Here is a 27121-nt window from a genome sequence, read left to right as displayed (position 1 = left end):
TTAAAGAGCCAGAGACGTCATTTTTTCTATTCCCCTTTTCTGTAGTTTCTGAAAGCTGGAAATTCAGTAAATATTACATTAAAATCATGATTTTTTTTCTTTTCTTTTTGCTCATAATAAAAGGAGAGCTAATCTATAATCTCTCATTGAAGTAAATGGATTAGAATGGGAAAGCAAATCAATTAATTGTCACAATAGTGAGTCATATAGTCTTGGAAAATAGAATGCAGTAATTAAATGTTGGGGCTTGTTTTTTTAGCCATGTGAAGTTAACTTGGTTATAGAAACTGGGTTCTTCATTTCTAAAATACTGTCTTGGGATACTGATACATACTTTATGGTAAATAAAGGGAAGGTAAAGATATTGGTAAAGGATTTTTTGGTTTTGTTTTGACACCTGTTTTTCTGTTTCTGAAAGCTTTTGGGTCATCAGATTTTCACTTCTCAAGTTATTAGTTATTGATTTTTTATTAAATATTTGTAAAATTAATCATTGTTGGGAGGATACTAACAAACATGATTATGCCTTGAAGGCATTGTGGGGTGTACAAGCAGAGTACTTAAGATATATACTTACTTTACTATATTATATAAGTAATATGTACTTGAGGCTTAAGGAATGTATCAGAAGTTTGAAATAACTGTCACAGACAGTGAGAAAGAGAGCTGACTAGAGACCATGAAAGTATGCCCATGAATACTGATTTTTTTTCTGGAGTTTTCTGAGATTTAAAAAATTTTTTACTTGTAATATGCTTTAATATACTATATAATGTAGGAATGTTATGATGAATCAATATTAGAAAATTTCTTAATATATGTAACTTCATCAACAGGTCAAATAAGACTAGATATATAGATAGATAGACAGATGCCAAAAGACATTTCATGTAATTCACTATGCATTTCTTATAATAGATACTCTCTTGATCAGGTAAGGAAATATCTACTTCTGATCAATAACAGTCATTGAATTTAAAAGTAAAATGATGGAAACCTTCTGTTAATAATAACTAAATGAACACAAATTACTGATGTCAGCATTATTATTTAACTCTTGTTGGATTTTCGACCCAATACATGTTAAAGAAATTAGAAGAAATAATGGAAAAGGGGAGACAAAATTATCATCATTTACTGGTAAGGATCTTTATTAGAAAATTAATAGAATTCATGAAAGTTTAGTGGAGTAGCTAGTTGAATTTTAGTTATATAAAACAGAGCAATATTTCTATAAATCAGTTGTTTCCCAGTTAGACAATATGATGAAAAGATACACTGTTTCCTACAGCAAAGCAACTAAAAAGTGCTTGTATCAGATAAAACAACTTGAATGAATGCAGAGACTTCTTTTTAATATATTAGTTATTCCTAAATTAAGATACAGTTTTGATACAATTATGAAAATATCAATGGTTTCTTATGTTTTGAAGAAAAATAAATAGGCATGCACACACACATTATGTTACATGTATGTTCTAAAAATTAGAGATGTCGTGAACTATTAAATGATTAAACATCTCACAATTATTTTCATTAGGATAGTGTGATATCATAAGAGTAGTCAGCCTGATAGTGATGCAGAATAGATTGCCATAAAAAAGATATTTTTAGAGGAAATTGATATGTTAATGGTAAGTGGAAGGAATTCATCAGCTATTCAAAGAAAGGAAAAGAAAAATGCTCATTACATATCAAAATAAATATCAATAAATCACAGATGGATTAAAGCAGGAGTTGGCAAATTATCTTTCAGCAGTGGGCCAAATCCAGCCTGCCCTCTTTGTTTCTGTTTTGTTTTTCTGCATACTGTTTTTATAGTTTTATTGGATCATTGCCACATTCATTCATTTACATATTATCTATGGGTACTTTTGCTCTACCAGGGCAGAGTTGAGTAATTGTGATAGCATGGCCTGAAAAGTCAAAAATATTTAGTATCTGGCCCTTTGCAGATAAAGTTTGCTGACCTCTGGATTAAAGGACTGTATTATAAACAATGAAAACTTTCTTAGTATTTTAGTGTGGAAGTAGAACTTTGTAAGAAATAGAAGGAATCGCAAAGGTAAAAACCGTCAATTTTTTGGCATAAAAATGGAAACTTAAGTATGTAAAATTTATCTCATAGTACATATTGAGGAAATGTTGATAACAGATGCTATCGGAAGTTAATCTTGTTACCTTATAATGCTTTTTTTATAAATGGATATTAAAAAAATTGGAAATTAAAACAAGAATGGGAAGAGACTTTTAAGTGGCTTTTATCACAAATTGCTAGAATAAATAAAATTAAGGTTTTAAAAAACAATCTGTCATTGTGCATCAGGAACCTTTACTATGTACTTATTTACCTAGTAATTCCACTTTAAGATTCTTTCCTTAGGAGATAATCCTAAATATGAGTGTATGAGTATTCACAGAGATGTTCATCATGGCATTACCGATTAAAGCAAATGTGTGGAAACAAGTGAACCAACACTGGGTTGTGGTTATGTAATTTCAATGCCATAAAGGGCTATCAAATTGGAGACTGAGGCCAAGGGAAAAATTAGTAATACTGATCCTGTCTTATTTAAAGTTTTGGTATTTTGTTTATCATGGATTATGGCATTTTAAAAATATTACTGAGATTTTTGGTGCCTTAATTTGTGCCTGAGGCAAGTGCCTCACCTCACCCCAGTCTCATCCTTATGTAATCTGATATGTCTATTAAATAATATATATCAGTATTTCTCGAATTCCAGTAATGTACAGACACCTCTTATCACAAAAAAAGGGGGTATGTTGGAGTTGCCTGAGAGTTCCAAGAATAAGACGTCTTTCGGGGTTTTGCAAGTTTCAGTGTGATAAACAGTGAATTAAAATAAAAAGTTAAGTCTACCACTTAGGGGTTTCACAATGCAATAATATAATTGTAAAAGCTAACAACAGCACTAAAAACTTGTTTTATAACTCAGTTATTTGTGGTTATTCATGACTAAAAATATACTTACATTCACTAAAAAAATTATTGAAATAAAAACTCAGACTTTTAAAATATTTTTTTAGAATTCTCAGACTGCCTGGAGTACCTTTACAGACCTCAGGGATTCTTGGACTCCAACCTTACAAACACTGATATTTAGCCACTAGAAGTTATTTTGGAGTAATATGTGATAATATGCAAATGTTTAGTTGATTAACATGACCAAAAAATCATTTTATAAGAATGCTATATTCAGTATAACTACAACTGTGTGAAGAAACACATACGGCAGGGGAAAAGACTGGAAAGAAATATAACAAAAGAGTAACAGTGGTTGTTTTGGGGTAATGGAAATATGATTAGAATTTTTTTCTCATTTCTACTTGTCTAAATTTTGTATAGTAAGTGTGTATTACTTTTATAATAGATAAACAGCAACTTAAAATACTGTAATAATATTAAGAATTAAAAAAATAATTTGTGAATATCTGGTAGTGCTATAGGCTAGATAGCTACTGTCATTTTTTACCTCAACTCTCAGCGTGTATAAACATGTTATACCCTTATTGTAATTATAGTTTGCTTGCTATTATTTCTTATTAATGTTAATGTAGTAAACATTTTCCACCCCTATATAGCCATAGTAAAATGTCTTGAATATCTGGATTTCTTTAGATACATTGTATTTATTTTTTCTTTACATATTTATTTATTTTTCTTTTTAAAAGGAGTATAGTCATGGCCAACAGCAAAAAACTCAAGAAGGGGAACTGAAAATTAGTGCTGTGTTTTCAGTCAGTGGCAGTCCTCTTGGTAAGAAGCAGAACTGAATGAATGAATCATGTTTATTTATTCTGACCAGTATGAGTGAGAGGAAGTATCTACTTATATTAGTAAACTAGGCAGTTTAGAATGGCTTTAATTGTGTATTGCATAATTAGTGTTGGGTTTCAAGACTAGCTCTAGAAGAGAAAGAAAGGATGCCTACTTAAAATTCATGGTAAAAAGTAAAACTTTTTTTTTTTTTTTCAATTTTTTTTTTTAAAGCTCCACAGTTGACTACTGGCTTTCAGCCTTCACTGGCATCATCTGGCATGAATAAAATGCTTCCTTCAGTTCCAGCCACAGCTGTTCGAGTTTCCTGTTCTGGTTGTAAAAAAATCCTCCAGAAGGGGCAAACTGCTTATCAGAGGAAAGGGTCTACTCAGCTATTCTGCTCTACACTGTGCCTCACTGGATATACAGTTCCACCTGCCCGCCCACTGCCTCCTCCCACTAAGAAAACTTGTTCAAGTTGCTCAAAGTATAGCAGAATTCTAAATTATTGTCTTTGCTTTCTTTCTTTCAAGATACTTTGTTCTTATCTGTATATTGTTTAATTTTCTACCTTTCTGTGTTTTTTGAGAAATATCACATTGTTTACTGCGAACATGTTGTTGCTGCTTTTAGTCTTTCTGGATGCTAGGTGCTCAGTTTTCTTTTAACTTTAAGTAATGTGCCTTTTATATAATAAGAGGTGCTTTTGAAATGTACTTTACCATCCTTGTTAGTTGAGATGCTTTATAAAACAAAAACTACACCATTTAGGGGTATTACATGACCACAATATTTTATCTTGTAACTGTAGGCAATAGATGCTTAAATGCAACAAATATTTAATGTTTATGTAATGTTTTCTATTAGGTAGTTGGAATTCATTTAATACTTTTCATCTTAAATTTAATTGGATTCCAGTGTATGTATTTTTATTTATTTATTTATTTTTAGCTGTGTTGGGTCTTAGTTTCTGTGCGAGGGCTTTCTCTAGTTGTGGCGAGCGGGGGCCACTCTTCATCGTGGTGCACGGGCCTCTCACTGTCGCGGCCTCTCTTGTTGCGGAGCACAGGCTCCAGACGCGCGGGCTCAGTAGTTGTGGCTCACGGGCCCAGTTGCTCCGCGGCATGTGGGATCTTCCCAGACCAGGGCTCGAACCCGTGTCCCCTGCATCGGCAGGCGGATTCTCAACCACTGCGCCACCAGGGAAGCCCCCAGTGTATGTATTTTTATTTTCTCAGTATCTCAGGTATCTCAGAGGTTGTATTTCAGTGTTTAACAACAAAAAATTATGACCTTAGATCCTAATAAAATCATCCTGATATATTTGAGGAATATGAACTAATTTTGGCTAATTTTGCAAAGTGGTCATTAGACACTGTTTAAATAAGTCAGAAAAAGATGAATAATGCTCTTGTTCTGAAATATTTTGGCTTCTATTATTAAGCTACTCAAACCATGATTTATTAGTTTCGGTATTTGTACTTAGAGTACCTCACATGGATGCTGCCCTTTCTCTGTCTAGAAAGGGAAAAGATGCTCCCTCTTCTGGTTCAATTGGAAAAAATATAGAAAGAAACTTCTAAAAGAAATTTGAGTATGGTTAGAAGATTTTCTAGAAGTTATATTTGCATCCCTTTATGTTTCAAGTTTAATTTAGTAAAAATAGACTTCTGTTTGAATTATGAAACATGCTTTAAAAAAGAGTACTTATAGATGACATATCTAATTTCTATATTCCAGTATATTCATCATTTCTAAGATCAAATCAACTAGAAAATTATAATTTTTATAAGGTTTTTTGTTTTCCTATTTTGCTATGAAATAATTTCACATAATAACTTCCTTTTATGTTTCTTTATTTAATTCTTACTTTAGCGATCAGTGCTTTCTAAAATTTCAGCAGTATTTCTCCTTTCATAATAATAGTCATAGATACTTAGTGCAAAGATTTAACAGTGAATTTCAAAATGACCATAGGAAACTCATGGAAATTTTAAAATGTGTGCCCTCTTTCTGTGTTTTTTAATTCTTGTCCATACATGTTGTTCTTCTCATCTAAATTTACTCTATCTCTTTGGTCTCTGGTGTTTGCCTCGCTTTATCGGGAGATGGTCATTTATACCTGCATGTCATATCTTAGCTCTGTCTGATCTTATGTAATTTAATTATTTTTAAGATTAAATTTTCTTCTTTTGTAATGTTTGGTCTTATCCATAAATTTTAACCTGTTGTTCTTTGACTTTTAACTGTCCTACCTCTTCATTCACTTATTCTGTTATCTTTCTTTTTTATCTCTTGTTCTTTTCCATTCTCCCCTTTCTGTTCTTCTTTCAGGTACTCCTTGCCTGCCTATCACCTCAGCTTTTCTTTTTCATTTTCTGTCTTTCTTAATTTCCCCCTCTTCTCTTCTTACAGAATACCTTTTTCTCTTGTTGCTCAGTTCTCAACCATTTATCAGTCTTGTTTTTCTTTGTATTCCATTTCATTTTCTGTACTACTCTTTCATCTCCTTTTCACCACTTTTCCTTTCCTTCCCTTTTTTCTCTCTTATTCACACAGTCATTACAGCAGTTTGGGATAGTCTGGTTTATCTGATTATAAAATTATTGATTTGGATTGTGCCTTAAATATAAGGAAATTAGACTCAAAGAAGTTAAATGATTTGCTCAGTGTCACATAGCTGGGTAGTTCTGGCACATGCATTTTCCCCCCTAGATAGTCCATGTAGTCAAACAGGTTTAATTTGTAAGTCAGTCCCTATAAGAAGGATTTTTACTTTAATTTGAATAGGTGGAGATAGAAAAGATTTCCTTCCTGGTAACTACTGCTGTATTTGTAGACCACTAGAAATATAGCAGCAGCACTTAGGTTGAAAGAAACTCCTTAGCTGTTTGGAGTAACAATTTTATTTTTGTTAATCTTTTATTAACCAAATCTCTTAGCATCTTGAATTTAACCTAAACTCTGAATATGTTTTGGCTAATCATCATTTGATTTATAGATTTCATTAGTAATAGGGACCTAACAATTTGTTTTAAAAAAATCAGTTTCAAATCCTACACTTTAAAAGAGGTAACTTGGAGGGTACTTTTGTTAATACTGTTAGAAAGATCAGTTTTCTTGATATAATGGCAGTAAGAGAGGTAACTGTTTCAGGATTGTCTGTACCATCTGAATTTTTACTATCTGAAATGAGATTGCTCCTTCTCATTCTGATAAGATGTAATCTGTTACAATAAAATGTAATTCAGTTGGATGTTAAGCATACTGAGAGTAGTGAGAAGTAGCTACTTTTATGATTCTATTGCCTTGATCCATGCTGTTCTCCAACTTTTATTTCCTTAGCCTTCTAGAAAACATCTATTTAAGGTCCAGCTAAAATATCACCATTTGGGTAGCTTTTCATGTCACATCTTATCTGAAATAATTGTTTCTTCATTTCTATTTCTGTAGTACATTTTATGTATATAAATATGTTTTTCAAAATTATTTTACTTTTTTATATTAAGAATGCTTCTTTTATGGTATTTTATATATCATTTGTCTATTTGTCCCAGTATACTGTGAGCTCCTTGAGGGCTTGTACCATATCTTGACATAGGGTTGGGCTAGTCCCTGGCTCAAGGTAACTGCTCATTAAATACCCTTATAAATGAAATAGATTAAAACCCAATAAAAAGTAGCTAGAAAGGCCAAAAAAAAAGAATGCAGATAATAGAGCACTCTCAAGCTACTAAGTATTGAAGATGAGGTATGATGCTGTGTATTACAGCGTAGTACAATATCAGGTGCTCCTTGTGATGGGTCCCATTATATTTACTATTACCTTTAATTGAAGCAGAGATACTTGTAATCTTTTCTGAAAAGTACTATATTAGTATAATCTGTTTAAAATGTAAGAGTGAATATAACAGTTTATTTACTAAATATTATGTGAGTGTATACTCATGGGAGAGAGACATTGTTTACAGAATTTCATCAAGGTATTTTTAAAATTGGTTTTTAAAATGGTTTGTACTTAAGTGATAAACTATTATGTAGGAAGAGTAATTTGGGAGTGGGATAAGGGGTGGAGTGGTAGGGAGTCTTAATCCTTAGGGTTTTAATCTTCATTGTCTTTTACTGCTAATGCTTACAAATTGAATTATTTAGATCTGGAAATGTTCAATTTTATATAATCATGCTAAAATATGCACTGTGTAGTTTGAAATGTATTCCTACTTTTAAAAGGTAGTGGCTTTAAAAATTTTCAAGTGTAATGTTAAAGAGTATTTTTGAACATATAGGAGAGCCTAAGGAAGAAAATGAAAATCTTCTATAATCCTACCTACTAGAGATAGTGAATGATAAATATTTGATGTATATCTTTTTAATCTTGAAACATAGTGTACTAATCCTCACAACAGTTCTATGAACTAAGCTGTGTGTTAGTTTCATTTTATACAACAGAGCTTGAGGATCAAAGTGATTTATCACTTTATTCAAGAAAACCCAGGTTTTCGGATTTAAATACCAGTGCCCTTTCCCTACACTTTTAAATGCCTTTGTTTTATTTGATATTTTTAGTTGACAAAAAGGAAAAAAATGAATTATACTATGGCTTATTTTATCTTTGTTGTCATTTTTAGAGACATTTTAAATCCAAAGGATGTGATCAGTGCCCAGTTTGAAAATACCACCACTAGTAAAGATTTTTGTAGTCAGTCATGTTTGTCAACATATGAACTGAAAAGAAAACCTGTTGTTACCATAAATACGAATAGCATTTCAACCAAATGCAGCATGTGTCAGAAGAATGCTGTTGTAAGTTATCTTTTTACTTTAGTGGGGGAAGGAGTCTGATATTTGTGCTTAAAGGACAGCTTTTGATGGTCTTTGCTTGTTGTTTCTAAGTTATTACTTTATAATTCCTAGATTCGACATGAAGTTAATTACCAGAATGTGGTACATAAACTTTGCAGTGATGCCTGCTTTTCTAAGTTTCGCTCTGCTAACAACCTCACCATGAACTGTTGTGAAAACTGTGGGGGTTACTGCTACAGTGGCTCTGGACAATGCCACATGCTCCAGATAGAGGGACAGGCTAAGAAGTTTTGTAGTTCCACGTGTGTCACAGCATATAAGCAGGTACATGACCATATTTAATCCTGACGTCTTTGTTCATTTCAAAAGGATCTAAATTTTTTTGGTAGAAATTATTTATGAAAATGTCACAAAAATATTAAGTTCTTATTATTAGCTTAATTAATATTTTTTACATGTAAATAGTATTTGTCAAATGCATGTGTGTTAAAAACTCTTGTTATAGAGTTTTATAAGTACCATATACAGTTGTACCTCAGTATCCATGGGGAATTGGTTCCAGGAACCCTGAGGATACCAAAATCTGAGAGTGCTCAAGTTCCTTATATAAAATGGTGTAGTAATTGTATATAACCTACACACATTCTTCTGCATACTTTAAATCATCTCTAGATTATTTATAATACCTAATACAATGTAAATGCCATGTAAATAGTTGCCAGTGTGCAGCAAATTCTTTTCCTTTTTGGAATTTTCTGGAATTTTTTTCCTGGAATATTTTCGATCTGCATTTGGTTAAATCTGCAGATGTGGGACCCAGGGATACAGAGGGCAGACTGTATTTCTCTTAATGCATTTGAAATATCAATACATGTTTTTAACGTATGGATTATTTTATTTAAAATATGATTAATGTTTTTGAACAAGATTTTGAAAATGCAGAAGAGCACAAAGAAGAAAAAATTAGGCATCTCCCAGAGTTACCCAGTCCCATCATTTTGGTGTATACCTTCTAATCTTTGCTTCTGCTAATCCCAAACTCCCAATGCATCCCTCTCCCACTCCCATCCCCCTTGGCAATCACCAGTCTATTCTCTGTGTCCCTCATTCTGTTTCTGTTTCATAGATAGGTTCATTTGTGTCAGATTTTAGATTCCACATATAAGTGATATCATATGGTATTTGTCTTTCTCTTTTTGACTTACTTCACTTAGTGTGATAATCTCTAGTTGCATCCATGTTGCTGCAAGTGGCATTATTTCGTTCTTTTTTATGGCTGAGTAGTATTCCATTGTATATATGTACCACATCTTCTTTATCCATTCATCTGTTGATGGACATTTAGGTTGTTTCCATGTCTTGGCTATTGTTAATAGTGCTGCTGTGAACATAGGGGTGCATGTATCTTTTTGAATTACAGTTTTGTTTGAATATATGCCCAGGAGTGGGATTGCTATATCATGTGGTAATTCTACTTTTAGTTTTCTGAGGAACCTCCATACTGTTTTCCACAGTGGTTGCACCAATTTACATTCCTACCAACAGTGTAGGAGGGTTCCCTTTTCTCATACCCTCTCTGGCATTTGTTATTTGTAGACTTTTTAATGATGGCCATTCTGACTGGTGTGAGGTGGTACCTCATTGTGGTTTTGATTTGCATTTCTCCAAAAATTAACAATGTTGGCAGTTTTATTTATACTAGATTTATATTTTGTTAGTAAATTTTGATCAAAAGTTCAATTTTAAAATTGGTAAACCCAAAGGAATAGTAAGAACTTTTTACATTTTCAGTTTTACAATGTTTTCCTGTTTCACTGCATTTGCTGATCTTCTTTTTCTTAGAATAGTAAATTTTTATACAGTTTACCAAAATTGGTGAATTTAATAATGTTGATTTGGAAATTTCTCTTAAATGTCCTTAAAACTTTGCAATGATTTTGTAATTTTAAACATTCTAGTGTTTCAGTTTATTTCTTGTTAATATACAGGCACATTTAAAGGGATTAGTGTTAGTTACTATTTATTTCTTCCTTAGAAACACCTCGTTTTTATTCTCAAAGGGGGGAAAAAACCCAATATCTTCATTAGCTTTATTTTTGTACAAAGGACAGTTTTCCTGATATTGTATCACGTTCTAAAAGTTACTTTGATTCAGTCCATTGAAAGGTGGTGTACATTCCATAAGAGAAGTAGTTTGAAATATCTTAATTTTAAATTTATTACTTTTAATTTAGGCAATACCTATTAAAATTTTCACATATTAGTGTGTACTGTGGTTTAGAGAAAGAACGTGGATTTAGAAGTAAAGCAGATCTTGGTTTGATTCCCAGACTTCCTATTCAAATAGAATTTTACCTTGGGGAAAGCAGTTAAACTCCCTGAGTCCATTTTCTTATCTGTAAATGGGTATATACTAGCAATGTCACTGGGATGTTTTTAGGATTATACGAAGTAAGAATGAGAAAAGCACCTAGTATAGAACCTGGAACATTGAAGATGGTCATTTCTGCTACTTTTCTTTTCTTCCTTATATAAAATTTATTCAACAAACATTAGATGTGATTCCTGTTTTGAGGAGCTACATGTTCCCTGGGGGAGATATAAGTATGTAGAGATGTTATGATAGAAGTGTTATGGGATGTAGAGGGGTACAGTGGAAGCAAGGTCAGTTCTACTTGATAGTTTCAGAGATAACTCTTGATCTAATTCTTATAAATGAAGTTTGCGTTTGCAGTCCTGATGGAGGAGGAAAGGAGAAATAGGGTTGGAGATACAGAAGAGATTCCAGAATGTAGGAATATGCTCACTTGAATATGTATTTATTTTAATAGTAAGTCTAACAGACTTATCCTTGAAGAGGACATAGAGATCTTGAAATTCTCATAATGGGTGCTGGATATACCTTATAAGTTATCCTGAATGTATGACACGTTAATAGTATTTAGCATTATTTGCTACTAAATCACTGAGTGGAAATTTAAGGTAACAGACTCTTTCGTTGCTTGTATTTGGACACTTAGGACATGCAAAGTTTCCTCCCACTTTATTGCTTAGAGTGTGCTTTGTTGTTGTTGTTATTATTTGTTTTGGCTGCACCACGCGGCATGCGGGATCTTAGTTCCCTGACCAGGGATCGAACCCACGCCCCCTGAAGTGGAAACGCGGAGTCTTAACCACTGGACCATCAGGGAAGTCCCTGTGCTTTGTTATTATTAGTGGTAGAATATTTGAGTGTGCATTTTCTAGTAAGTTTATTAATTTCCTTGGATTCACATTTCATTGCTATATATAGCACCTTTTGTGGGAAGTTCTTCCAATTCTTTGAATAGTGTAAGAACATGAATTCTCTGTTGTGTAATTTTTTTAAATAGTGGGTTTTTTTGTTTGTTTGGAGGTTTTGTACAATATATTCTTGCAGCTTATTTATTTTATACATAGTATTTTGTACTTAACCCCATACCGTTATCTTGGGGGAAGGCTAAAATAGTGTGTTTAAAACTATAGTTATAACAAATTAATAGATCCCAAAATTAATTGCTAGGTTGCGCCCAACATATTTTTTAATGAAGTAGAGTAGAGTGGACAAATATCAAAGTGCATCACATGTTATCATGATATATATTGTTTTATAAAACCTTTCAGTTTTATATACATACATGTTTAATACACAAACACAAAACCTCAGAAGTATGTGTTACTGGGTCACTTTGTAAAATTTATTTCTTACTGAGGATTGTAATCATAAAAGTTTGGAAGCCACTAATTTAAAATATTTCAACAGTGTTAAGTATAAACATTTCAAAGAATTATGCTTTTACTTGTAATTTGGTAAAAATGAATGTTATTTTATTCTCTTAATAGAAATCAGCCAAAATTACACCATGTGCGCTTTGCAAATCATTGAGATCCTCAGCAGAAATGATTGAAAATACCAATAGCTTGGGAAAGACAGAGCTTTTCTGTTCTGTTAATTGCTTATCTGCTTACAGAGTTAAAATGGTTACTTCTGCAGGTAATATTGGTTTCATAAACTTTATAAATATAATAGTTGAATAAATTATGTTATTGCTTTGTTGTTATAGCACAGATTTTTGTCCAAATTTAGTTGATTTTTAACACAAATTTAAAATACTTCAGATCTGTGTTGTAAAAATATCACCTATTATCTTGATTGCTTATTTTATGTTTATTTAGTTGCTTACCTATTTGTGCATTCTTTCTTACCAAAAGAATTTATGGCTTTTTAAATGTATTTTCTTTATCTACACCTGATTTATTTCAAGATTCATTTATTTTTTAGTTTCAGAGTGTAGACTGTGACAACTTTAAATAAACAAATATTTTTAACGTTGTTAGTTTTTGTCTATATGTGAGGTAACTAAGTTTAATTTCAGTTCCTGCAACTTGACTTGGCCCTTAAATTTTCATGTATCATATAATACTTATTTTCTCATACATTTGTGTACATTTGTATGTATTACTCATTAGCTTTTTATTTTGATTTGCTAAGGTGTACAAGTTCAGTGTAACAGTTGTAAAACCTCAGCAATCCCTCAGTATCACCTAGCCATGTCAGATGGAAGTATTCGCAACTTCTGCAGCTACAGTTGTGTGGTAGCTTTCCAGGTATGGCTTCAGGACTCTTCCTTTTCTCCAGTTAGTTGCCTGTGATAGTAAAGTAAACTTATTAGGTGGTTACTAAGTGCCTGGATTGCCTAAATTTCTATCTCAGTCTTATTAAACTTGGGTTCTTTGGTCCATCCTATTTTTGGAGGCATGTTATTTAATTGCCTTCTGTGAAATTAAATGGTACTATTATTACCTAGATTATCTATTGGGAGGATATTATTTTTAAAGAATATTACTAAATTATTTCATTTTTTAATATAAATATCACTCCCCCCATTCAGCTATAAGCTGCTCAAAGGCAGGGATGTTTGCCTTTTCACAAATGTATGTTAAGTGCCTAGAACTGTGCTTGACATAGGTAGGTATTCAGTACCTTCTTGTTTGAACAGATGAGTAGATTGATCTTTTTGTTTGTTTCTTCTTTCAGAATTTGTTCAACAAACCAGCAGGAATGAATTCTTCAGTGGTGCCCTTGTCTCAGGGCCAAGTAATTGTAAGCATCCCTACAGGTTCAACAGTGTCAGCAGGAGGCAGTAACACCTCTGCTGTTTCTCCCACCTCCATCAGTAGCTCTGCTGCAGCTGGTCTCCAGCGTCTTGCTGCCCAATCCCAACATGTTGGGTTTGCACGAAGTGTTGTAAAACTCAAGTGTCAGCACTGTAACCGTCTCTTTGCCACAAAACCAGAACTTCTTGATTATAAGGTAGAGTATAGGAGCATGATAGAGGGTTTGAGTATAAACTGGTCAATCTGTAAACTTATTTTTGGCTTTTCACCTTTCAGAATTACACTATTTGTTTTGAAAATAAGAGGGATAAAGATTTCCACAAGATAAACCAAATGTTTAATTAGTACTTAATGATTATTTCTTTGCAGGGTAAAATGTTTCAGTTCTGTGGCAAAAATTGTTCTGATGAATATAAGAAAATAAATAATGTAATGGCAATGTGTGAATATTGTAAAATTGAGAAAATTGTAAAGGAGACTGTGCGATTCTCAGGTGCTGACAAGTCATTCTGTAGTGAAGGTAAAGATAGAAGATTATCTTACCTACTGAGCATGTTCATTGTTTCAAAAGTAGTTGATGATTTAAGCTGTCACTATGTAAGTTTATTTTATCCTTTGTGTATAACACCAAAACCTTTTTGTTTTGTTTACACTTGGTTCGCTCTTTTCTGATCTAATTCTTCATATTATATAGATGTTAAAATGAAGAAAAATCTCCTCAATGTGTATAGCAAAAAATGGTGGTGATGTGAAAAACATTTAATGTTAGTTATTAGGTTGATAGGGATCCTTTAGTTCTTGTATTTATTTCTAAAGGGAACTGCTTAAATTTTGGTAGCATCCTAAGATAATACTTCTATTGTTTTAAACATCCGTTATGTTTCTGAATATAAATGATCTGAATATGTGAATCAGTGTCTTCCTTATTTAGATGACTATAAGGTTAGAATGTTTTGTTTTACTCTAAAACCATGCAGGATTAGCCTCCTAGACTAGTGGCTTTCAAACCTTTTGACCACAACACAAACAAGACATACATTTTACATTGTGACCCAGTGTATGTTCACATACCCAAATAAAACAAAAGTTTCATGAAACAAAACTGACTTTTACTATATATGATGCACTGTAGTATTTGCTCTGCTGTCTTACTTCGTTTAAAAAAAGAAAATGATAGTATTAATCCTCTAAATTGATCTGTTGATCTACTAATTGGTGAGAACCCAAATGTGCAAACTTTGTCGTAGGGCATTTAAATTAAAGATGTAGATACTTATTATTTCTCCCTAATGTTAATTTTATCTTCTCTGATTTTTTTAGGTTGCAAATTGCTTTATAAACATGACTTGGCAAAACGCTGGGGAAATCACTGTAAAATGTGCAGTTATTGTTTACAGACATCTCCCAAATTGGTACAGAATAATTTAGGGGGGAAAGTAGAAGAGTTTTGTTGTGAAGAGTGCATGTCCAAATATACAGTTCTATTCTATCAGGTAAATATAATTCACATTCCTGGGTTTTTCAAGTCAGGGCATATTTTTCCCTTCTTTTTTTCTTTCAAATAGTTTGAAGGGCAATTAATGATTTAAAACTTTTAAGTATTAAATGTATTCTGTTCTCCTCTAGTATTAATATAAGATTTAAAAAGGACTTTAATGTCACTGAAGTTACATTACTTTTGTTTTTAATTTCCTTGTAGAAGACATATCAGTCTTAAAACATTAAAATATTTAAAATTATAATTTTATTCATTTATTAACTAAAATGAATTGTGTTCTGACATCTTTAAGGAAGATCGGTCTATTTCCATTTCACTTTTTTAAAAATTACTATTTATTGGCGTCTATAATGTGACCTTTTTTAATGTTGTATAAAATAGTTGATAGATAAGTAATTATTTCCAAATTTAGGATCGTTAACCTTCATTTTTTAAAAAACTGAATTATAGTTGAGGTACGATATTATGTAAGTTAACAGGTGTACAATATAGTGATTCACATTTTTTAAAGGTTATACTTCATTTATAGTTATTATAAAATATTGACTGTATTCCCTGTGTTGTACAATATATCCTTATAACTTATTTTATACATAATTGTTTGTACCTCTTAGTCCCCTACCTCTATATTGCCCCTCCCCCCAGGATAGTTAACCTTCATTTTTGTGATCTAAATTCTAAGTAAATTTCCTCACTTGTACCTGTGGCCTGCTTTTATTCCATCAGACCATAGACAGTTTGTTTTTTACTTCTTTACTATCTTCTGTTTCTTTTTCAGATGGCCAAATGTGATGGTTGTAAGCGACAGGGTAAGCTCAGTGAGTCCTTGAAATGGCGGGGAGAAATGAAACATTTCTGTAACCTGCTTTGTATCTTGATGTTCTGTAATCAGCAAAGTATGTGTGACCCACCTTCACAAAATAATGCAGGTAAAATTAAACTTTAGTCTTTGGTCAATGCCAGGGACTAACTACTGTTCTACAAGTTGAGAACTTTAAATAGTTGTCAATAATTTCATGAAACGTAAATTTCATTCTATTCAAATGACATTAACATTTAGATCTCTTTTTGTTTAACACCTTAGATTAATGCCCTGTAAAAATGAGTTCTTTTAGTTTTCCCTGAGCACGTTGAGTCAAATAAACTCTGTAAGAACTTTATGGGAAAGAATAGCAGTTAATGTTTTATAATTGAAGATATACATCTTGACTTCCTTAGAAAAGGATTTGAGAGAAAGAACATAGAATCTAAATCACATAGCCTTTTAAATATACCACATGCATAGTTACGCAAGAGAAAGTACATGGAATACTTTTAAGGTTCACTAATTAAAAAACAGAAAAAAATCCAGTTAATCCTGAAGTGACACTTGGCTCCAACAGAATTTACTCTAACCTAAAAGCTTTGTTTAACCTCCTTGAAATGTTCTGTGTATGTGCATATAAATTACATGAGATTTTCTTATTTTTGTTTATTTTAATCAGCAAGTATTTCCATGGTGCCAGCTGCTTCAGCAGGGCCCCCATCTCAAAGAAAAGATTCAACTCCAGTTATAGCTAATGTAGTGTCATTAGCAAGTGCTCCTGCTGCTCAGCCCACAGTGAATTCTAACAGTGTCTTACAAGGTATGACTTGATTTGAAAGCATTTATCTAGCCTTTTTGAGGTTGAATATAGGGCTTCTCTACCTTTTTTGTCAGTGTTCATTTTCATGTGTTTGTCGCATTCATGTTAGGAACGGTGGCTCACTATGTGCTGCTATGGCATTAAACAGTGTTTTTGTAGTTTCCAGATCTCTTTTTCTCATATTAGGCTTTAGCTGTTGCTTTTCCCCTGAATTAAAGTAAGATAATACATGTTTTTATTAAGAAACTTTGTGTTTATTTTCCAAATATCAGCTTTTAATACTAATGTTTAAATAATAAGATCCTACATTTTATGTTTTTATTTATATCAGGTGCAGTTCCAACAGTAACAGCAAAAATCATTGGGGATGTAAGTTTTATTATTTTTATTGGTATTGCCACTGTCTTTTCCCTTTTTATGCAGTATGAATATGTCTAAGCTCATTTTCCCTTCTTTATTTTTTGTTTGTTATATAAAACACATTTCATGAGTTCAGGAACAGGATTTTCTGGTTATTTAGTTAGGTCTTTTATGTACTTGTATGTACTTTAATTTCTTTGAATGCTTGGTATCTCTATAATAGTAACTATATAATAGTTACTGAAGGTTTTTGTTTTTGTTATTTTTCAATTGTACAGAAGTAAAGTAAATTGTACAGAATTCAGGCATAAAAGGTTTGGGGGGCATTTTGTGACATAGTCAGATTGTAAATAAAGTACTTATAAAATATAGTTTATTTCCCACTCAGTGCAGATTGTGCTGTAAATAAGCATTCTTTTTTTTTTTAAACTCAATATTTTTGTGCTTTGTCTCTTAAAATAAGAAAAAAATAAATAATGAGAAAAACTTATGACTAGAACAGTGGCATTTTTTAAGAGTTTCCTGGTCTCTGGGATAATTTTCATGTCATCTTTTTTCAGGTTACTTAAATGATCATAAGTGATCCTATTTCTAGTTATCTTGAAGCTAATTCTTTTAAGACTTAACTCAGTCAAGAAACAACAGTTCTCATTTTAAGCTCAACCACCATTGTTATTGATCAACAGTATGTCACAATACAAACAGCATTTTTCTTGGTAAACAGAACTGGTAATTAGATATATTCAGGGTCAATATATAGTTATCAAAATATTCCTTTATTGCTATTGATATTTCAGGAATATTACATTCCTTACATATTTAGTTGAATATTTATATTCTGTGTCTTCCAAGTAATTCCAATATAGTATTTCTTTTGAAATTATAATATTTTGAAATATTTATAATGTTTCTTGTAATTAATGATAAGCTTTTGGTTTCTGACTTATTTTTTTACTAGGCAAGTACACAAACAGATGCCCTCAAACTGCCACCTTCCCAGCCTCCAAGACTTTTGAAGAATAAAGCTTTATTGTGCAAACCCATCACGCAGACCAAGGCCACTTCTTGCAAACCACATACCCAAAACAAAGAATGCCAGACAGGTTTGTTCCTTGTGCTTTTCTTCATTTAATTTTTCCTAGGGGAAAGTAATGTGGGATTTGGTTACATTAATTAAGTGCCTTCTATTTCATAGGTGTTGTGTTTGGTTGCTTATATTCGCTGCCCAATTGAGTTCTCACGATGTCCCTGTGGGTTAGGTATTTTCATCAACTTAACAAGTTATGGCAAAGAGAAGGTAGTTGATAATACCATACTCTGAATGCTTCGTTTAATTTCCTTATTCATGACAGTGTAGTGTTATGGGGTAAGCATAGACTTTGGAATTATATAAACAGGGTCTTAGTTAAGAGGAACTATTGTTTTCCAGAGCACCCTTAAGTTTGAACTTTTCCACACTCCATTTCAAATCACGTCAGTTCCTTTGGGGAGAGCTTTAGGGCTTTCTTTTCTTATGAACTGCCTCTACCCTCTTTGAGCTACTACTTTTCTGAATGATGGGCATGGTGTGAGCTTCTGATCTTCTCAGCTTGCCTCTCCTAGCATGGAATCTCTGTCCTACAAGTGATCTGGGGTGAAGGTAGTTCAGACCCTAGTTTTCTTGGCCTGCTATTCCTATAGTAGGTTTTCTCTTTGTGGGTGGTAGCTGTACTCACTAGGAAATTAACCTCTTTAACCTGGAGTTTGAGGGGATAAGAAATGACGGTGGCCTGTCCCTCCTGGTGAGATACAGTAACCCTTGATGGGAGCTGAAGGAAGAGGAGCCCATTCTTTCTGGTCCCACCCATTCCAGAGTGGAGTTTCTATCATATTGAGCTGGCTGAGGCAGGGATGTGGAGCAGGTAGTAGATCAAAAGTCATAGATGCCTACTGTTCTTAACTGTATTTAGTAGATTTTCTTGAATAAATATTTCTCCATTTGCTGTATGCCTTTAGGATAATTTCCAAAGAATTTAAATGGTTATTTTTTAGGTTTTCACCAGCTTTGCTTGTTTCCCTAGGGAATGGGTCTCTGGCATGCTGCCATCTGAAAATCTCAGAATTTTTAAAGTGGGAAGGAATCCTAGATTCTTAGATCTGGAAGGTTATCCTCTAGGCCAGTACTTCTCAAACATTAATATGCGTATGAATTACTTGGGAATGTTTCTGAGTGGATTCTGATTTAGTGGTGCTGCGGTTTTGCATCTTTTAGGTTCCCGGGTAATGTCAGTGCTGCTGATCCAGGGGTCATGTTGAATAGCAAGGCTGTAGATGACTTAGTCCTGTATTTTTTTGTATCAATAGTGACTTTATAAAAAATTTATTTTTTTTAATATTTTTTTTATTTATCATTTTTTTTACAGTAGGTCCTCGTTATCTGTTTTAAATATAGCAGTGTGTACATGTCAATCCCAAAACAGTGACAATTTAGCATTATGTAGCTTGGTTATCAGACATCTCTAATCAGATAACTTTTTTTTTTATGTCCACTGCTTCATGGTAAAATTGATCCCATATTATTTCCCACTTCTAACCCTAGTCAAATTGTCAGCTTTTCACTTCTTTTTACTAGCATTACCTTTCTCTTACATTAATGATTTTACAGTTATCTAACATATTTTTATGGCCTACAGAAAAGACTCTGTAGATACTTGTTAAATAATTGAATGACTTCTACCTCCATCCTTCCCACTTTTTCCCTACTCATGTTTAAGTTAGTTCCCAAAGTTCTGTTTCCTTTTTTTTAAAATATCTTAGAACCTCTGCTGTGTATACGAATTTTTTTTCCTGCAGGTATCATAACCACCCTAGTTCAGGCCCTCATCATCTTAGCTCTATATATTGTAGTTGCCTCCCACTTTGTATACTTTCTATTCCATGTGAAGATGGCAGCCAAATTAATCTTTTTAAAGCCATTTTCATCACATTACTTTGTGCTAACCAATACGTAGTAGTTCCCCACTGTCTAATGATTTTAAATGTGTATTATAGCCTCACAAAAATGGCCCTTCTACCTATTCAGTCTCCTCTTTAACATACACTACTTATTCATGTTAAGTTTTCTATACCTTTCTTCTAAGATAACTGTTCCATTCATCCATCCAAATTATATCCTTCATTCATCTCATCCTCGTATCATTGATAATTATTGTGTTGCCCACTTTTTTTAGTGCTGTTATACTCAAGCCTTGCTATTTCTCCTTTCTGTGAATTCCTAGTATCATAGATACTTCTTTTTTTTTTAAATTTAATTTTATTTATTTGGTTGTACCAGGTCTTAGTTGCAGCATGCATGTGGGATCCAGTTTCCTGACCAGGGATCAAACCCGGGCCCCCTGCGTTGGGAGCACAGAGTCTTACCACTGTGCCACCAGGGAAGTCCTTCATAGATACTTGTCTTGAACTGTAAATGTCCACATGCTTTAAAAAATTTTTTTTAATTAAAATTACACTTCTTTTGAATTACAAGTCTTCATATGCCTAAAAAAATTTTTTAAATTAAAATGTCGTTTCTAACCCTCTTTGTTTTTTTGTGGGTTTTTTTTTTTCTTCCATTAGAAGACACTCCAACTCAGCCCCAGGTTATTGTGGTGCCAGTTCCAGTACCAGTGTTCGTACCTATACCTCTTCATCTTTATACTCAGTATGCCCCAGTCCCATTTGGAATTCCAGTTCCAGTGAGTAATCATTTAGAGGTTAAGGCTAATTTAGTATGCATTTTTCTCAATTAAGGTCCATAAAATAACTTTTTACTTGTTGGTAAAATATACCTGACTCTGGTTGGCTATTAATCATACTGTTATATTACTTAAATATGGAATATATAAAGGACTGCTTCTATTTGTACCCTACCTTCTCAGAGGAGGTTATGATTTAGCTTTTTAAAAACATTTTAAACACAAAAGACCACTAACATAGAAAAAGATCAGAAACGGTGTGTGAATGTTAGAATCCTAGATTGTAGCAAGAATGAAAAGAGGAATACTATGATTTACAGGATTCTGACTTTTCGTTAAAGAAAAATGTATTCATTTTTTATTGGAAATATATATTTTCTCGGTACTGAATTCTTAAGAGAAACACTTGTGTGAAAATATTAAGCAAGAAATATAGTCAAAAACAAAACAAAAATTCATTACTTATTCTTTTAGATGATTCAGAGACACGTTTTGTTAAGTGTCCAGAAAAGCACTTCCTGAATTTCTATTTAAATGGCTGCAGTCTTATTAAAACAAACTAGCAAGACTATTTTAATCATTAGCAATTGAAATAGCTTGAAATTGTTTATTAATAATTTTTATATTTAAATGATCTCACAAATAATAGTTTTGATGGTCGACCAAGAAACTCTTCAGTCTATCCTTGGTCTTTCAGATGCCTGTCCCTATGCTTATTCCATCCTCAATGGATAATGAAGATAAAGTCACCGAGAGTATTGAAGACATTAAGGAAAAACTTCCCTCACATCCTTTTGAAGCTGATCTCCTTGAGATGGCAGAAATGATTGCAGAAGATGAAGAGAAGGAGAAGACTCTATCTCAGGGAGGTTGGTATAATTTTAAAGTAAAAAAAGAAAAACACACCTACAAATTTTCAGGTAGCTCATGTAATTTTTTTTTTTTTCATCTTTTAATTCCTATGGGGTTCATCAATTCTTTATCAGTTAACATTCTCATTGACAAAGACCAACTTATATTAACTATAGTTATATATAACATATCAAGGGAGTACATAGGAAAATCAGAACACAAGACTTCATCAGCTAAATAGAGTTCAACTCAGTTTGCTGTTATGGAGACAAACAAGATAAATACATTGAAGCATAAACAAAATATTACGCTCAGAATAACAGCATTCCAGAAGAAAACGGAAAGCTGAAGATATAATAAAGGTCTCTAATTTACAATATGTATAATTATATAATTTATTAAAATCAACACAGTTCATGTACAAAATATTAACATGGCAGCCATTAAGTTTGTTAAGCACTTCAAATACTGAAATGTTAAAATAGTAAAACTACACTAAGCAACTTCTGCATCAAGGGATCTAATCTAGCTCACTAGTTCAGGCTGAACATTCACTCTCCACAGTATTTCTTCAGGCATGCAAAAAACAGGGCTAACAGGTTTAATCTGTTCTTCTCCCAAAAGTGACAATCCAGCAATTCCAAATAGAGTATGAAAAGGATCTACCATATCTCCTGGCCTGTCCGCAAATCCTCCCGTTTCTTCATCTTGACGTGCTAAAATGAAACTGCGCAGTTTCTCTCTGTCAATCCAATGAAGCCTTCCAATTATCTTTAGGGAAGCCAACACCCACCAAGAATAGCATACATCTGGTAACTTCTTTGGCCTTCCATTGAGTCCACCTGATGGAAGCTGTCGTTCACAAAGCCGCCAACCAAGTAAATCAGAATTTACTCGATGCAACTGACTAGTAATAGCCAGGAATCCTGTGCAACAATAGATCTGCCCAGCATGGGATTCAGAACCTGGCCTGCAACCAAATCCACCATCAAAGTTCATACATGATAAAACAAATTCGATTGCCTTTTCCACATTAATAGCATCCAGCTTCCCCTGTAAACAAAATATACCTATTAAATTCCAGAATAATCATGGAAGTTTAATCATTCCAATACAACATTTAAAACTTACCAATAGAGCCAAAGTTGCCACCGCACAAAAAGAGAATCTTGTATCGATTTCTCCCCAAATATCTCCAGCAAAAGAACCATCTTCTTTCTGTAGACTCTGAACATATTCCACAACTTTATTTACATCAATAACATTAATACTATCATAGAGAGTAAGAATCTGGACAGCACTAAGAGTGTACAGAAGATGAGGATCATGTCCAATACTAGCACTTATTCCACCACACTCGTGTTGACAAGACTTAATAAATGTCAGAATTTCTTCTCTATTCATGCGATGTAGCTGTCCCATGAGATCCATAACAGACCCCAATAGATGCCGCTCATTCTCAAATGTTCAGACATACAGTATTCGTAATCATCTTTCTTTGAGCCATAGGATGCTATATAATCTGCATGCTTCTCCACTAATAGGGTGTCGGGTGCATCTGACTTGATAATAACATCCTTCTGCGGTGTGCCCATGTCTGAGAGCGAAAAGAGCAGCTCATGTAATTTTAAGTATTAGGCAGTCAAGGAGTTTCTAAAAGCTTTATTTGTTTTTAAATATGAAGTCTATGGGCTTGTTAAACTTGTTGATAACTCTGGAGCTCTATCCTGTTTATGAAAGAAACTGTGTTTCGATACGGTTTCTAGTTCTTAATGATTCCAGAAAAATAGCCTATAAATCCATGTTTCATGATCATGTTCTGGTTTTATCCCCTGCAGTCAAAGTCATGGTCCCCAGATAAAAATTACTGTTGTAAAATAATCAGCATGTTGGTAGAAGGTAAAAAGAATTTTAGGGTGGAAAACCATTTGGTTCAAGATAACCTATAGATAAATCCCATTTTATGAGTGTAGAATAATGATAATAACAGTAGTTAACATTTATGTGCTTGCCGTACTCTAGGCATTGTCCTAAATGCACCGTGTGCATCACCTCATTTAATCTTCACAACAACCCTATGCGTGAGGTACTGTTTACTTTAGATTCCTCTTTTGGAAAATAGGCTTGCCATGGTTATGAAATCAGGAAATAATGGAATCAGAAGTTGAATCCAGGTTTGTCTGACTACAAAGAAAGGATTTTAACCAGAACTCAGTAGTATAAATTCCAGAACGGTTTCCAGCCTTAATTAGCACCACCTTGATTTTTGGATATAAGAAGAGATAAAGGAAATGGTGTTAAAGGTAGTTGAAATGTATAGGTGAATTTTTGCAATGGCCTTCTTTTTTTTAATTTAATTTAATTTTATTTTATTTTTGGCTGCATTGGGTCTTCATTGCTGCACACGGGCTTTCTCTAGTTGTGGTGAGCAGGAGCTACTTTTCGTTGCGGTGCACGGGCTTCTCCCTGCGGTGGCTTCTCTTGTTGCAGAGCACAGGCTCTAGGTGCACAGGCTTCCGTAGTTGTGGCTCGCGGGTTCTAGAGCACAGGCTCAGTAGTTGTGGTGCATGGGCTTAGTTGCTTTGCAGCATGTGGGATCTTCCCAGACCAGGGCTCGAACTTGTGTCCCCTCCATTGGCAGGCGGGTTCATAACCACTGTTGTACTAGGGAAGCCCACAGTGGCCTTTTCATATATCATTGATGAACCAAGAAATTACTCTTTCCTGACAATTTGTTTTTTCTGTGATTGTTTTTATAAAGCTAGCCACTGGGTTCTGATTTTGCGTAATACATTCTAGCTGGTTTTCTGAACACTACAGCATTTGAAAAAACTACTGTCAACTTTTCTGTTGTGTTGCCAGTACGTTTTTAAATCAGATATACTCTGAGAGATGGGTACAAAGCGTTTTGTTATTATCCCAAAGTTTCTGGTCTCATTTTGCTCTTTGGTGTATAATCTCAATTCTGACCCATTTATATGTGGATTTTAAAGTCTTAGAATATTGCCCTTGGGCTTTCCTGGTGGCACAGCGGTTAAGAATCCGCCTGCCAATGCAGGGGACACGGGTTCAAGCCCTGGTCCACGAAGATCCCACGTGCCGCAGAGCAACTAAGCCCATGCACCACAACTACTGAGTCTACGCTCTAGAGCCTGCAAGCCACAACTACTGAAGCCCGCGCTCTGCAACAAGAGAAGCCACTGCAACAAGAATCCCGCGCACCGCAACGAAGAGTAGCTCCCGCTGGCCGCAACTAGAGAAAGCCCATGTGCAGCAATGAAGACCCAATGCAGCCATAAATAAATAAATAAATAAATTTATAAAATAAAAGAGTATTGCACCTATGCTTGATCTTCTAATTTCTGATACTTATTTTGCAAGTTCCAGCAATTCCTGATGAGAAACCTCATTTTAAGTTGGCTTCTCCATTCACATTAATAGTCAGCATTTATCAAATGTTTCCTCTATACAAATATTGTGACTTTGCCTTTGTCTACAGTTGAGTCAAACAGAAAAACTTTAAAGACTTAGCTTCAAGACAGATAGTTTTAATCATCATAGTGTAAGTAAAATCAAATGGTTTAGAAATATAAAGGGGGGAGAAATTAATTCCAACTGAAAGGATCTGGCTCATTTATCTTTGATTTCAGGGAAAAGAGACAATTTTCCTTGGTTTTTAAAAAAATCTTTTTTTTTTAATACTTTAAATCTTTAAACTCTACTTTTTTCTTCATCCTTTTTTTTTTTTTTTCTTGGCCACATTGTGCAGCTTGTGGGATCTTAGTTCCCTGACCAGGGATTGAACCTGGACCCCAGCAGTGAAAGCTCCGGGTCCTAACCACTGGACCGCCAGGGAATTCCCTAAACTCTTTACTTTTAAAGTAGTTTATAGGGACTTCCCTGGCGGTCCAGTGGTTAAGACTCTGCGCTTCCACTGCAGAGGGCACTTGTTCGATTCCTGGTCAGGGAACCAAGATCCCGCATGCTGCATGGTGTGGCCCAAAAACTTAAAAAAAAAAAAATTAAAGTAGTTTATAATTGATAGAACTTTGTTCTGTTTAGTTCCATGCGCTGATTGCTCATGTGTTTATATTCTAAGTCTGTCGGCTTTCCACTGCATGGTAAAGCATATTTTATTTAGGGAAGGAAAAAGCAATTTAAAACAGATTTGTCAACCTGTGAGTAAATCGGTATTGTGTGTGTGTGTCTGTTGTGGTTAAAAAAAAAAAAAAAAAAGAATTTCAGATAGCACAGAATCCAAAATAAAGGTCTCTCTTGCCATGACTTCTTTCATACTGCTTGGTATCTAGAAGTGTAACCACTGTTATCAATTGTAATTTAACTATTTATCACTAATGCCTGACTTTTATTAATGAATCATTCTTTTCTGCCTATAAAGGCTATTTACGTAGAACCTCCCTAGTGCAGTCATTTCATTTGAGATGCAGTTTGTTTTTTGTATACCTATAAATTGACTTATGTGCTTTTCTTTTTCTTTAGGATCCCAAACTTCTGAACAGGAGCTCTTTCTAGACACCAAGATATTTGAAAAAGGTTTGTAATTGTAAATGTATTTTGAATCTTAGAAATATTATCCTCTGTTAGTGATACAAACCCGTAAAGTATTAGCATCCTTGGATTTAATATTTGCAATTTTAACTGTTTGTAGGGGGCACCAGACATCTATGATTTTGTGCTAATTTGTAAAGAGACTAATAAAAGCTACCTCAGATATTGGTTTTAAGGATTAATTGAAATAATGCTCTAAAGTGTATACCAAGAATATAAATCTAGTTCTGTGATATTGGTGAACAAGTTACTTCATTCTTGAGTGTACCTATGGAATTGTCCAGCAACCATACCTGACTTTTTGGTATTTAGGGTTTCAGAGAGGTTCCTGAGTATGTCAAGCGTCTTATCTCATTTTGAGGGCTTGTTTGTTTTTCTGTATATTTCAGACCAAGGAAGTACTTACAGTGGTGATCTTGAATCAGAGGCAGTATCTACTCCACATAGCTGGGAGGAAGAATTAAATCATTATGCCTTAAAGTCAAATACTGTGCAAGAGGCTGATTTAGAAGTGAAGCAGTTCTCAAAAGGGGAAACTGAACAGGATCTGGAAGCAGATTTTCCATCAGGTTTGTGCAGTGTAACCTGTCTGTTGAAAGTCCTTTATTAGAAGATTGGTACAACTCTGAATTGGCATAATGAAGCAGTTATAATGTATGATAACTATCTAGGGCACAAATGGTCCCTGCCTTTGAAGGTATTAATTCATACCATATTGTTCTTTATAAGGGGTTAATCTGTTTTTGTTGTTGTTGTTTTTAAGTTTCCCACAGTAATCATA

At 33.6% G+C, this 27121-nt stretch overlaps 1 protein-coding gene and 1 pseudogene across 12 annotated transcripts in view; one reads left to right on the top strand and one right to left on the bottom strand.

Annotated features, from left to right (window-relative positions):
- The window catches only part of ZMYM4 (zinc finger MYM-type containing 4), a 171128-nt gene that overhangs the window by 113374 nt on the left and 30633 nt on the right, over positions 1-27121 (top strand). For 9 of the 11 annotated variants that reach the window (XM_082415275.1, XM_082415276.1, XM_082415281.1 and 6 more), the window contains 17 exons: positions 3694-3778; positions 4013-4268; positions 8410-8584; positions 8696-8908; positions 12446-12596; positions 13095-13210; positions 13641-13916; positions 14090-14240; positions 15041-15213; positions 15997-16147; positions 16703-16843; positions 17175-17212; positions 18162-18306; positions 20801-20919; positions 21617-21788; positions 26272-26325; positions 26730-26909. In XM_082415275.1, coding sequence (XP_082271401.1) covers positions 3694-3778; positions 4013-4268; positions 8410-8584; positions 8696-8908; positions 12446-12596; positions 13095-13210; positions 13641-13916; positions 14090-14240; positions 15041-15213; positions 15997-16147; positions 16703-16843; positions 17175-17212; positions 18162-18306; positions 20801-20919; positions 21617-21788; positions 26272-26325; positions 26730-26909 — 2596 coding nt within the window. Of the gene's footprint in view, positions 1-1080; positions 1141-3693; positions 3779-4012; positions 4269-8409; positions 8585-8695; positions 8909-12445; positions 12597-13094; positions 13211-13640; positions 13917-14089; positions 14241-15040; positions 15214-15996; positions 16148-16702; positions 16844-17174; positions 17213-18161; positions 18307-20800; positions 20920-21616; positions 21789-26271; positions 26326-26729; positions 26910-27121 lie in introns of all 11 variants that reach the window. The other 2 variants (XM_082415274.1, XM_082415282.1) reach the window with 2 other exon arrangements.
- Positions 21858-23396, bottom strand: LOC309639160 (geranylgeranyl transferase type-2 subunit beta-like; annotated as a pseudogene). Its single transcript, XR_014268813.1, has 2 exons — positions 22903-23396; positions 21858-22824 (listed from the first exon to the last, which is right to left on the bottom strand). The product of XR_014268813.1 is annotated as a geranylgeranyl transferase type-2 subunit beta-like (transcript).

This window comes from Balaenoptera physalus, assembly GCF_965194825.1.
Source record: "Balaenoptera physalus genome assembly, chromosome: 1".
Lineage (NCBI taxonomy): Eukaryota > Metazoa > Chordata > Mammalia > Artiodactyla > Balaenopteridae > Balaenoptera > Balaenoptera physalus.
This window is presented reverse-complemented; position numbering and strand designations above follow the sequence as displayed.